Source organism: Antedon bifida, chromosome 3 (genome assembly GCF_963402885.1).
Source record: "Antedon bifida chromosome 3, ecAntBifi1.1, whole genome shotgun sequence".
NCBI classification, from domain to species: domain Eukaryota; kingdom Metazoa; phylum Echinodermata; class Crinoidea; order Comatulida; family Antedonidae; genus Antedon; species Antedon bifida.
Genome location: NC_136228.1, coordinates 5,135,412 through 5,149,178, shown reverse-complemented (window position 1 = coordinate 5,149,178; position 13,767 = coordinate 5,135,412). Strand labels below are relative to the sequence as shown.

Below are 13,767 nucleotides of genomic sequence, written 5' to 3'. Positions count from 1 at the left end.
TTGTAGCATGTCTTTATTTATCAAATTCACCTTTAAAAATTCATAAAGTTTTTATTTAGCATATTGAACATTTTAAACATTTTAATTTAGTGTGTTTGAAGGAATTTTATAAAAAAAAAAAGGTACTTTATTTTTATAATTGAAGACGACTTTCAGTGTAAAGATCATCGTATTTCGCGCGCGAAACTCAACAATAACAAACACAGTTCTTCCTTTCTCCCGAATACTGTATATAATTAATAAAAATTAATAATGGTAAACATATCTGATGATGATTTTGATGAAAATCTTAGTGAAGAAGAAGATGAAGAAGTTGAGATGACAGCGGCAGATTTGCTTACAAAATTAAAAGAAGTAGGCCTCGGCTTTAGACAAATTGTAGGCTAGTGAGAGAGAGTAGAGAGCTAGCTAGTAGAAAGAATAGACAGGCTACTTAGCCTCCTACACCTCTAGGCCTATAGAGATCTAGAGTAACTTTACCTTTAATATTCTTCCATTTTGATTTTATAATAATAATAATATTAATATATTTTATTATAATACATACAAATATTTATAATTTTCTTTATATTTTTAGGCATGGCAAAACGAAAAATTTGCTCCTGAATTGCTGGAAACAAAAATAGAATTAGTGGAATGTATGCTGGAACAATTAAAGCATATGGAAGATAATATTAAAAGCTGTAAAAAGGGAGATTTTAGAATTATTCTTCATAGAATAGAGGTATAAATATTCATATACAATGATAAAAAAATTTGGTGCAAATGTATAGTGATGTTAATTATTTATTTTTGGTACCGTGAATTCTTCTAAAACCAAAGGGTCCTCAATTCTGTATTACTATTATTTATTAAAAACACATTGGAATGATTTTTGAGATATTAGTCCAGTACAGGGAGAATTGACTGTGAACAATTAGTGCTATTGTATAGTAACAAAAATTGGAAATAATATACAATGGATATTTTTTTCAGATTGATCGAATAAGATATGTAATTAGCAGTTACCTTAGATTAAGACTTCAAAAGGTAAGTAATATTGTTAAAATATGTAGTGTGTTGATTGTTATTGTCCACTTAATTCTTAATGATGTTCTTTCATATTGTATCTCTTAAGCTCTGTTTACACTATTAAACTTTATGTGACGAAAAAATGTGATGTGCCCATATATGATGATGATCATATATCACTACCATATTTGGGCACATCACACTTTTTTTGTTAAACTAGTTTGATAGTGTAGACAGAGCTTTATGTTAATTTTTTTGTTAACAGATAGAAGAGTATGTAGAGCACATACTAGAAAACGAGAGGAAGCGTAAAGAGGATGAGCCATCATGTTTGTCACCCGAGGAGATGACGTATGCTAAAGAGTGAGGGTTTTTCTTTGATAAATATATTTAAGTTGAGAATTGTAATTTCTGTATTCAAAATGTAAAATTTCACACAGTTTACGCTAAGTGAGAGAAATACATATTTTAGTGTGTGCTTTCTATATCGTCTATATCGTAATTATAGATATGGAAGATGTTGATCAACCTATCATCATCTATCTACATTATCAAACTTTATGTGACAAAAAAATGTGATGTGCCCATACAATGTACATGATGATGTCATATCACTACCATATTTAAGCATATCACTACCATATTTGGAAGTTATATATTGAAAACTGAAAATTCAATCAATGAAATGTTATTCTACTATTACAACATATAACATCACTAATACGCCATCCTGCCCAAAACAGGAAGAACTGCTATAACATGCTTTTTGTTTATTTCTTTTAGATTTTCTGAAAGTCAAGAATTGCATTTTAAATCAGTTGTATTAAACCATGCACCTCCAAATTTACAAGGTCTAGAAAAAGAAAAAACAGGTAAAAAACAATTTCTTGAAACAATTATTATTATTTGGTTGTAGTTTTAAGTTGCTAGGTTTAAAATATTAACATGTTTTCATTGTCTGCTTCCATAGTTTTAGCGCCAAAACCAAACATGGATTCTTATGTTTTTCTGCGAGTTAATGAAGCTCAGGATCAAGTCCTTGTAGAAGCTGAGACAGACGAACAACAGTAAGTTAGCCATAAATAATTGCCATCATTGTATAGGTTAAAGCTCTGTCTTGACCAAAAAATGTGATGTGCCTATGTATGGACACGATGATGTCATATCACCACCATATTTGGGCACATCACATTTTTTTTGGTCACACTAGTTTGATAGTGTAGACAGCGCTTAAATTGACTATAAAATAATATATTAACCTCTGGACATTCCAAATTCTTGACAGTACTGTAGGTGTCAATGTATTAATTTATTACTGAAGATTGTATGGTGTTTCATTTTTATGTGTGAAGAAAGTTTAACATCTCATCGGTATCCTATTAGGCAAAAATAAAATTAATTCTTTTTAAAGGCTTTTATATAACTTGTTGCAGGTTTTCTATTGGTTTTATTATATTTATTTTTTTGTCCACAGGGCAGATGTTGTAGATTTTGAAAGAGGGTCACAGCATATAATGAGGTACAAACCAATAGCTGAGTTGGTGGCTAACAATGCATTTTCACTCATATAAATATCTGTAAAGCTGTGTTTACACTATCGAACTAGTTTGACAAACAAAGTGTGATGTGCCCAAATATGGTAGTGATATACCCAAATATGGTAGTGATATGACATCATCATGTCCATATATAGGCACATCACATTTTGTTCACATAAAGTTTGATAGTGTAGACAGAGCTTTATATTATAAATGTACGCTTGATATACATTGCCTATTTTTATATAATACTGTATAAAATGTAAATATGAAATGGCTTTAAACCATTTAGTAAGCAATTCAAACAAATTTTTGTATCATTTCAATAAAGCTGGAAGATTCAATTATGTTTTTATGTAATGTAATAAAAGAAACAAATACAAAATCAAGTGCTATTAATTTTATTTACAACTACAAATTAACATTCATCTTACTCTTATACAACTATTAATTTATTATCACAGATAACATTTTACAATTACAGTTATAATGTAATAATTGAATGTTCACACAACAAGTCACAATAAAGGACATTATATCATTTCTTGTACAAAGTACATCAACCTACGCTGCCTACAATAGTAATTATTATAACTTTAAGCCGTCAGGTGCTTTCCATTTACAATTTAATTAATATTCAATAATAATCGTTATGTACTTGTGTATTACAGTACTAGCTGATGTTTGTCCCCTTCCCAGAATTATCAGTTTCATATTTTATACATTCCCTTCAAAGCGACTTAATTTTTTTTAAACAAGTTAATGTAAATACTAATATACCTGATACACTTTTTAAATAAATGGCATCACTAATATTAATTTAAATACAATAAACAATATCGATTTGCAAGCTTCAATTTATATTACACTTTCAATTTCAACTACCTAAATAAACTGCAATATTTTCGTTTGTAAACGTAACCGAAATAACTTCAATATTTCCGGTTTATCGTGAACGTTTCCGATTTATCGTGGACTGTATTTATCCGAAATCTAGGTCATAATTTGAGATTGTGCCAAATAATCCAGGAGCTGATAACCCACTCATCCTTTCTGTGTAGCCACGAACCTTTACAACTAGGCCGTTATTTAACGGGGATAAATACAAGATTTCCCTATAATCACCTTAGGACGTAACATTGCACGAGAAAACAAGCGTGCATTAGTATAGTGACGCCATGTTAATTAATAACCTTTGAAAGAATATTTATATTACGTCGATAACAATAATAAACACTATTATATACCATACAATCATTTCGTGCAAAAGTACGAAGTATTTATTACTACTATTGAAAGTATATGATTGGTTCACGCTTTGAGGCAATAATGCAAGGGCGTACACGCAACGCAAGTGAGTTGTCCAATCACAAGCTTTACTATACACAATAGATTAAGCTGACGTAAAAATGCAGTGTTTTGATTGGTTAACATTCTTGTTTATTATTCCCAGGGTTTTAGGTTCAAATCCACTGTTACACACACTACTTAAATCAAGTCAAGAAATAGTGCAACTTAGTCTACACTATCAAACTTTATGTAACAAACAAATGTGATGTGCCCATATAAAGACATGATGATGTCATATCACTACCATATTTGGACATATCACTACCATATTTGGGCACGTCACACCTTTTGTTTTTGGTCAACTAAAAAGAGACGTCTGACCATTCAGAAATAAGATAAACACTTACGCTATAAAAAATACCACCAGTTTAGATACTTTTAAGTATCTATTAAAATAGATAAAATTAAATTCATTCACTTTAACAGTTACTTAGTTGACTTGGAGAACACATTTGGTTGGAGTTTTAGTTAAAATGTAACTTGAAAATGACCGATGACAACGATTGGTTGTGGAAATCTTTCAGATTACTCCAATAGTTAATATCTAATTTTAAAAACGTTTAATACTGTATTATGTTTAGTACGTCATTTTGAAGCCTATTATACCAAACATTACAATACATGTACAGTTTGTGAGCTGCTTATCGGTAAACGATTAATGGGATCATACTGTTCGTTTCGTTTATATCGTCAAATCCAGGTTGGCAAATGAGTTTACGAGTCAAAAGTTAACGCCGAAAATAATCAGTAAACGCATTTTGCGTCACAAACAATTTAACGACATCTCATTTGTTACAAACGAAAATTGTACATAATACGCTACCTTTATAATGCCGATTTATTTAACGCTTTTTCAATTGAATTTGTTCCAATTATCAAATTATTGCTGCAAAAACCATTATACAAATTAGGCTACAAATCGATGTTTTGATGAATTTTAATAAAATAACATTTATCTCGAGCAGACGACAATGTATAGTTCGGTAGCACATGACTCATACATAGTAGTCGCGCACATTTGCTCAAACAACATTCAATTCTGCAGGCTCCAGTGTAAAAGTCCACAATCCAAACTATTGTCTTTCTAATTTTGTCCAAACATTTTTAAACGAAACATTCTTTCTTAAAAACAGCCTACCAAGTACTCCTAAAGTGTGTGTCATTCATTAAATTTACCGTGCGCAGCATTTTTAACAAGGAGCATTTTTATTCACTTAACTATTAAATATTTCAAAAACGTCTTTCACCAAATTACAATAACACAGAGTGAATGCTTTCCAAAAAATCAAATCTTTTTGAAGATGCGCGTACACTTGACGTCGTCTTTAATACATTGTACCATCATATCGCCAGACTCTAGAATTTCTCTGATAATTCGATGTGGTTTATTCTGGTTCGGATCAACATCTTCAAACACTAACTTATTACGGCCCATCCAGTTAACGAGAACCACGCGTTTCTCACAAGTCGGCGAGATATCATCAAACGGTTCACCAACGCAAAACTTCTGAATGTGTACTCCAAGAACTGGTACCACCATTTTAATTACAAAATTGTCACCAGACTGTTGAATGTCGCACGTTGGGGACATTACTACCGCCGTTTTGCGGACGTTTTCGTTAACACCCATCTTCACCATATATTCATCAAAGTTGTCGCTTTTGCAGAGTTGGTATTTTCCCGAAAAGTCAGCTGCCATTATGTTTATGAATGTAATGTTTTTATAAATTGAAGATATTAAAATTGTTTGTTGTCTAAGTAAAAAGCTCACCAGGTTGTGTATCTGTATTCGTCGACAGTGTGTTGAGTGTGTGAGCTATTCAATAGTGATTGTGTGCTTTTCTTCAATGCGGTAAAGAAAACGTAATCCACGCAGAATCTATACAAGAAATAACCAAATCCGCATGATTCATATTTATAAGAAGGGACCTGAACTATTGATTTCACAATCTCGCAAAAATCACTCTTATTACGACAAAGGCAATTTACTACACCCGCCATCCACAATTGATCGCCTGCCGAATGTTATTTTTAACAATGCATTCTCAAGATATTCATTACCATCAATTGAATACACTTGTACAAATTGTTTTATTCTCCCCGATCGTTGTCATGTACTTTTCCCATCGGGAGACGTACATCATATTAAGCCCTCTGGCGATGTTTCGTGTACTTTTCACGTCAAAAGACTAGACTGATCATGAATATTAGTCATCTTATCCATAATATTAAAATGTGCATAATTCGAACACAAAGCCGAAAAGCAACGTTGTTCGATTTACAGACCCCAATATGCAACATCTCATTTGACCAATCACAATCGATGAATTATTCGAACTGTCGCTTGTCATTGGTCAACTCGCTTGTGTTGCGTCTAATACTACGTCCTTGCGTTGCGTCCTAGTGGCAACCAAGCTTAAGCGGACACTCGCGTACTGGGAAAACAGCTTAATGGTGAGATAGTCACGTGCGCACGTGTATATATATATATCCTTGTTTGATTGAATAAGGGAAGATTAATTGGAATCATAATGGGTCTGGTAATTTGTCCTAAAGCAACCTTAAATTAAGACACGATTGAATGAGACAGACCATTGCCAAATTAATACCGAGTGTAAATTGATGAAATATTCGCTTTTTAATTATTTTCACTCTCGAGTTTGTTAACCGATAAGATTACATACGATTGGACACTAATTGAGGAGAAAGGGAGAAATGCGTCAAATGCGTCGTAAAAGTACATTATGGTAGATCGCATGTCCTTAACTTTGGCAAAGATGATGATCAGTAAGACATACGGTAATTCACCAAACAGACCCGATGAGGACGATGATATGATGACATTACGATGATGATGATGATGATGATGACGACGATGATGATAATTCATTCCGACATCGATAATGATAATAACATTATGACGATGATGATGATGATGATAACATTACGACGATGATAATGATGACATTATGATGATGATGATGATGATAATGATGACATTAAAATGATGATGATAATGATGACAATACGATGATGATGGTGATGATAATGATAACATTACGACGATGATAACATTACGACGATGATAATGATGACATTACGATGATGATGATGATAATGACATTACGACGAAGATGGTGATGATGACGATGATTATGATGACATTAAGACGATGATTATGATGACATTAAGACGATGATGATGGCGTGTAGGTCTGTGTGTTAATGGACGTGTTGGTCTGTGTGTTAATCAGATATAAGTACAACACTAAAAACGGTATATATCAGCAATAATACCCTATGTATGTATGTTTTACAAAAACAAAACGTAACATCAATACATTATTAAATCATTACGTATTAATAATAACACATTCCATATACAATTTCTGCATGGTCTGGTAAGAAAAGAGATTAACATAAAATGAAATATCATAGAGTATATTGTAATTGGTCTATTAATAGATATAAGATAATACAAAACATTTGAATGCTCAACATTCATACTAACATCTAAACACCACTGAAAAGTAACGGACTCGATTATCAATGACGTAAGCAGTTCATGTGTACCTGTAAGTATCCAGAAGAGGGGATTTACAATGTAATGAAAAAATAAAATCGTATAGTCTTTGGCAACGTATTTTAATGTAAATATATGGCAGGCTTTTATAAATTTGTCAACAAATACGTTTTTAGAATAACGTCTATGACGTCTATTGGTTCACGGTTGGATGGACCGTAACAACGTATGCGCAATGTAACAAAGTACGCGCAAGTAAGTTGACCAATCACAAGCGATGGATTATTCAAACTTTTTCTAGTTATTGATCAACTCGCTTGCGATATGCTTCTGATAAAACTTTTGATAAACAAAGAGTTAAACAAAATTGTTTACAACGAAAATTTTCGGAATCCGATTTGCATACGTCATTGTTAATTGAAAACTGCTTATAAATTAAAACTTTAAAAATAACAATCACATTCTTAGATATGTATGCCAATTAATATAATATCACCTATGACCAACTAAACGTCTAAACAAGAGGGCGTTACAGCCTTAAATTAAAACCAATCTGGAATGTTCATGGAGTTAATGATTGGTCCATATTGGTCACATGGCACAGAATTTAAATTTCTAATATCTAACTATCACGCATGTGTACATTACGGGAGACAATAACACATGTTATAAAAACAGAAATCTGATACAAATCTCAAAATAGAATATTTTCATTATTAGACACAAAACAATTAATATTAATTAGAATATGCAAGAATGAGGCAACAGTATTCTTAAAAGTGATCGGGAGACACCCAATCAGGTGACCCTTACTTATCAGGTGACCCTTACTTATCAGGTGTCACCCTATCAGGTGACCCCTAGACACCCTCCTATTAGGTGACCCCCTAATGTATCAGGTGACCCCTGCCAAGTGACTCCCTTAACACATATATACATACAATAATTGTGTATCATCTGAATTAGTAACCAATCATTTTAAAAATACATTACAATTAATAAAAAAATTATTTATAAATATAAAAACAACAAATTATTTGGACAGAAAAAATGGACAAAGCCGAAACCAAAAAATTAATATTATCAGCAAAAAGATAAAAATGATTTTTATTAGTTTAGGCTTACTTCTAATTATCAACCTCCTCAATATCCCTCCTTCCAATATATAATTGTATTGCACACGTCTTTGGCAAACTAAGGGATGATAAAAACATTTTTTTGTCCACAACATGAAAAATAATTTTATTTCAGCCAAAGGAGGGCAGTAGACATGATATAGTATCATTGGCTGGCTAGTGTCCGATGACAACATGTCTCTTAGCAACACTTACAGTAGTTAGTACACCTGATATGATACTGCAACACACTTAAGTTGAACAATTTTTTTTCAAGTAGGCAAGTATGCAAAACAATTAACCATAATTATCCTAGTAAAAAAAACTAATTACAATAACGGTATGACTAGTACAAAAGGTAAATCTTAAAATTTAGCCTAAAAGGTTTAAAATATGGGTAAAATTTAAATTTGGCATATTTGAGAGATGGTTTTATTGACAATGTCACTTATTAATTATTTCTGAATCGTATTAAGACAAATACTTAAGTGGCCCTACTAGACGTATCTCATTAGGATGCAACGTAAGTACGATGCAAGCTAGTTGACCAATCACAAGCGATGGACTATCCAAACTGTCATTTGGTCAACTCGCTTGCGTTGCGTTTACGGCCTTCCGTTGCGTCATATTGGGAACCAAGTCTAAATGCAATTCATTTAACATACCTAATAATAGTTTTTATGGAGAAATCTACCTTTTAAGATCGTTTTAGTTATAATATATAATTTAGTTTCTCTAAATTTAAAAGCATATCAGAATTTGCATAGCTTTTACCATTTCAGCCAAATAGATTGAATTAGCCTATAGTTAAAACTACCACAAATCATAATAGAACAAATAAACAGACAGACAGACAGACAAACAGACAGTATCCAAAATCAATGAAAGCTGATGCAAACACTTATTAGTAAAAAAAAAACAGCAAAACTACCTTATCTTCTTAAAAATTGTTTTTATACCCATTATAGCAAAATTTGTATCATCATTATTTTCATATCAAATATCACATAATATGTACAATACATTATATATACATATATCATCATCAACAACCATTAATATATATCACATTTCTACCCCATAATAATAATACTGATTGTCAATTACTTACAACATTGCATCATGTAAACAAGCCTATGCAAATAAGTACATTCTTAATTTTGACTTAAGATCATTGGTGGACAGACTTAAAAAAGACAATTTGTTATAAAAATAAATTTGTGAGTCTTATTACTGTATTTACAGCTGATTACTGATTGATAAGTGAGGCTTGAGGCTTGTGAGAGGTGGGATAACGTCAGGAAGGTGGTCAACTTTTAGTGTCTTTTCTGTGTACTGGTGGAGAGTATGCTGCCTTCACAGGGAGCGGTGGGGGCGGCTGAAAAAAAAATATTAGAAAACACTGACAAATATTGTTTTATCTTTATTTTAGTGCGTTTTATTGTCTTAATTATTCCAAGCAAAACAAATTTCCAATTAAAATAAAAAATTTCTTTCATTTCAACTCATCATTTATAAGGAGAACAAGCTCGTAGTCAGATTTGTTAAAGAGGGGGGGGGGGGTTTTATTTATTCCATCAAAAGTGTAAAGTGCAAATATAAGCAAGCACTACATACGGGTATGGCTCACACCCCATTATTTTATATAGGCCTACATTACATACTACAGGTAGTAACTTGTAGGTATAATTGGCAAAAAAATCAACAAGAGCTGGACAGTCCTGTTTACTAGCTCTTCCACTGCTAGTATTGAGTATACAATTTCAACATACTCCAGGGAAAAGGGGGGGTTCATTTGAACGCTACGAACACCCCTGGCTACAGGCTTGGAGGTGTATATACACTGCCTACTAATTTTTATTTATTCAATTTTCTGCCACAGTGCAATATACAATACAAATATAAAAGGCAAGGAAAGACCAAACACTAGTTGGTCAACCCAGAACAGAGCACAGAAAAAAAAATTGAAAATGTTATTCCTTAATACCACCAGACATTATTTTTCAGAAATGGTAGTTGACATAACTCGGTACCATCATATTTTTTCATTATCATTTGGAAAAATGTAAAAATAATTTATAAGAGGGCGCTACCACTGTAAATATCTTAAATATTCTTTGTCAATAGCTACTTGACCAACCCAGGAAAATTGTACACAAAATGTGAATAGCACAAGAAGATTCAATCACTGATAATAATTTATCTTACCTTATCCTTTGTCACTGGACTAGGAATAGGACCAGGATCTTTCTGTGGGACCATTCCATTATCTGGTAGGTTGGTGTAATCTGCATAGGCTTGTTTAGGCGGTAACAATGGGGGCTTCTCATTCAATTGATTTATAACTGTAAAACATGACAAATATATTAAAACAATAAAAACTATTTGCCATTTATATAGAGCTCTGTCTGCACTATCAAACTTTATGTGACAAAAAAATGTGATATGCCCATATATGGATATGATGATGTCATATCACTACCATATTTGGGCAGATGACTACCATATTTGGGCACATCACACTTTTGTTGTCAAACTATTTTGATAGTTTAGACAGAGTGAGTTGTATATTTATTCACGGAATTGAAAGATAAAAGGTTGTATTATAATTATTGTAGGTTTGATGTTCATTTGAAACAAATATTTGCTGGTAAACAATCTTGAAACAGGGAGTGGCCGAGTAATGATACTATTCAAATACAACTACCGTATCAGGCCAAAACATGTACAGGATTGTATACATAAACACATTAGGCATAGAACATTAATTCTAAACCGCCCGGTGGTATACTGAAATTTAATTAATTAATTTGAAACGATAAGATGAGGAAATCTGTGAGAATGAGAAAAAGTCGCCCCAACCAAGATTCGAACCCGGACCTTCTGCTTGATATACAGATGTCCTAACCATTAGACCACTAGGGCTTTCATTGTATAGTTCAAACCTGATTGGATAGCAACTCTTTACCACTCTCGACGTGGTATGGCGGAACAGCACTAGTCCCTCAATTATATGCACGCAGATTAAACTGATACGCCCTCATCTATAAGTATTTTTATATTTAATTATATTTATCTTTACAGTGATTTATTATTCTTATAATTGATTGTAAATGAAAATAATAAATGTTAGTAACAGTGCATCATGCAGTAAACCACCTGTCTCTTTTTCCTTTCAATCGTAAGTCTCAGTTGGTGTACAAATTGTTGATTATATCACAATGCAGTCGCAATTATATATCATTTATTTTTGGGACTGCAAGTAACACAACAGATAACTTGAAATGAACATTACAATAATTATGATTTAATCATAGTTACATTCATTGTAATTGTGATTACACTGTGATGCGATCACGATTACAAATAATGTAATTGTGATCAGAAACGAGGCATTCATAGCCATGACCACAAATAAACTGGCTATAATGTTTGGGTATGAAAATAAATATAATTTGCAAATCATATAAATAATAGTAATAAGCATAAAGGGGGTGTGAATACTATGAACATCATCAAACTTAAAATACATGAACACGATATTATTATTATTATCATTATTATTATTTTTGTTTAGATAAAATATATTTGTTTATGTACTGTGATTATAAGCTGGTTTTAAAGTTCTTCTATTTGTGTTTCATTGCCATTTAAACTTCTTTCTTAACATTCTTAAATTTCTTACTGTAACTTAAACTTAGAATTACCGGTGTACCCAAAATGCTTACCATGCATTGTCTTGGGCCTCAAGGCTCTGGACTGGGTCTTTTCTTTACGTCGAGGTCTTCTTGATTGGAGCTAAAAATGAAACGACGCAATTAATACGTTCAGCCGTTTCAGGTTCTACCAAGATACTATACTACTAAACACCTGACACAAGTCACGTGACTAAATCAGGTAACCACACACACACACTACTAGAAAACCATAACCTTAGAAAATTATCTTTTTGTTTGTTTGATGAGGTTGTTAAGTAATGAGAAATTCTACAGTTTTTAGTTTAAAAATTCATGAATTTAATGTTTTAAAAAATCTTGTTAGTGATATTTTAGTGAAAATAATCATTGGAAAAACAAATTTTAGCATAAATGTAAAGCACTGTTCTATGTAAGTCTATACAAATTAATAATGTTTATTTTACCTATTATGAATATCACAAAAAGTAATTTATTAAATTTAAACTTAATAAATTTATATTTTGAAAATAGGTGTAAATAAATACATGTTTTGTAGCTTTTTGATTTAGTTAATTTATTGGTACAGTAGTACTATGTCATTATTATATTATGAACTTGAATGTAAAATTAGAAATTTGAATGGATTAAAAATGATCAGCAAAGCAATTTAAAATGGATTAATAAAAATAAGCAATCATGCAATTATGAATAAATTAACATGCAAATAGGATTACAAATTAGCATAAAAGTGTACAAAAATTTTTGATTGGTATAAAAATCACAAAAAAACACCATTATTTCAACATTTATATTTCAAAACAATAGTGCAATTTAATTTAGATTTAGAATATCATTTCTGATTTATAAACACTTTTATAAACGATTTTGTTTTATGAATTTAATACAAAATGTATACATAAATACAGTGATAATAAAATTACCAAAATACAAGTTGAACATATAAAGATAGTAAACAATATATAGGTATTTATAAATGACCCATTAACATGAGAGGTACACATTTTGGAGTCTTACCTTCTCCTCCAAGATGATAGGCTCTGGGCCAGACTCTCTGTAGTTGGAGTTTGTATGATTGTTAACTTTACTATCATCAACATGTACATCAGCACGGCTGTTACGTTTGGCATTCTTGCCAGGAGTGCTGGACTTCTCCTTCTGTGGGGTGCCACCTTTACCTGAACTAATGCTCCTGTCATCAATAAATTCAATATTAAAATTCCAATTACTACTCCAGTGAAATAACGTCAAGTGTAATCAACGATATAGTTTAATAACTAATTGTCCCCCTGAAAAAATTATTTTGATGTTCCATAATAGTTATTCACTTTGACCAGAAAATTGGATCGAAAACAAATTGTAATTTAAAGCAAAAAATAGTAAAATTGGCTGTCATCCAATGGGTTTTTAGTTGAATTTAACAATTTGTTTTGTCTTTTTATAAGTGAAACATTTTTTTTTCTGTGGATGTGATTAACTTGATTAAAACTACAAAATGGCCTTGTCAAAATTTAATTTTATTAATCATGTTTTTGG

At 31.6% G+C, this 13,767-nt stretch overlaps 3 protein-coding genes across 5 annotated transcripts in view; 1 reads left to right on the top strand and 2 right to left on the bottom strand.

Moving 5' to 3' along the window:
• The first annotated feature begins 197 nt into the window (after positions 1-197).
• On the top strand, positions 198-2,640 carry LOC144838696 (DNA replication complex GINS protein SLD5-like). The gene is made up of 7 exons (XM_078694146.1): positions 198-354; positions 578-724; positions 976-1,029; positions 1,277-1,374; positions 1,795-1,883; positions 1,982-2,078; positions 2,486-2,640. Exons 1-7 carry the CDS (start codon positions 253-255, stop codon positions 2,580-2,582), a joined length of 684 nt encoding a protein of 227 aa, XP_078550272.1. The 5' UTR covers positions 198-252; the 3' UTR covers positions 2,583-2,640.
• Positions 2,641-2,989: 349 nt separating this feature from the next.
• Positions 2,990-6,273, bottom strand: LOC144838700 (cellular retinoic acid-binding protein 2-like). The gene has a single exon (XM_078694149.1). It carries the CDS (start codon positions 5,596-5,598, stop codon positions 5,185-5,187), a length of 414 nt encoding a protein of 137 aa, XP_078550275.1. The 5' UTR covers positions 5,599-6,273; the 3' UTR covers positions 2,990-5,184.
• Positions 6,274-7,238: 965 nt separating this feature from the next.
• Positions 7,239-13,767, bottom strand: part of LOC144838676 (dedicator of cytokinesis protein 1-like) — a 41,515-nt gene continuing 34,986 nt past the window's right edge. For 2 of the 3 annotated variants that reach the window (XM_078694111.1, XM_078694112.1), the window contains 4 exons: positions 13,249-13,423; positions 12,265-12,334; positions 10,745-10,881; positions 7,239-9,914 (listed from right to left, as the gene is read on the bottom strand). In XM_078694111.1, the coding sequence (XP_078550237.1) occupies positions 9,846-9,914; positions 10,745-10,881; positions 12,265-12,334; positions 13,249-13,423 (451 nt within the window). In that variant the 3' untranslated portion in view covers positions 7,239-9,845. Of the gene's footprint in view, positions 9,915-10,744; positions 10,882-12,264; positions 12,335-13,248; positions 13,424-13,767 lie in introns of those variants that run through there. The other variant, XM_078694113.1, reaches the window with a different exon arrangement.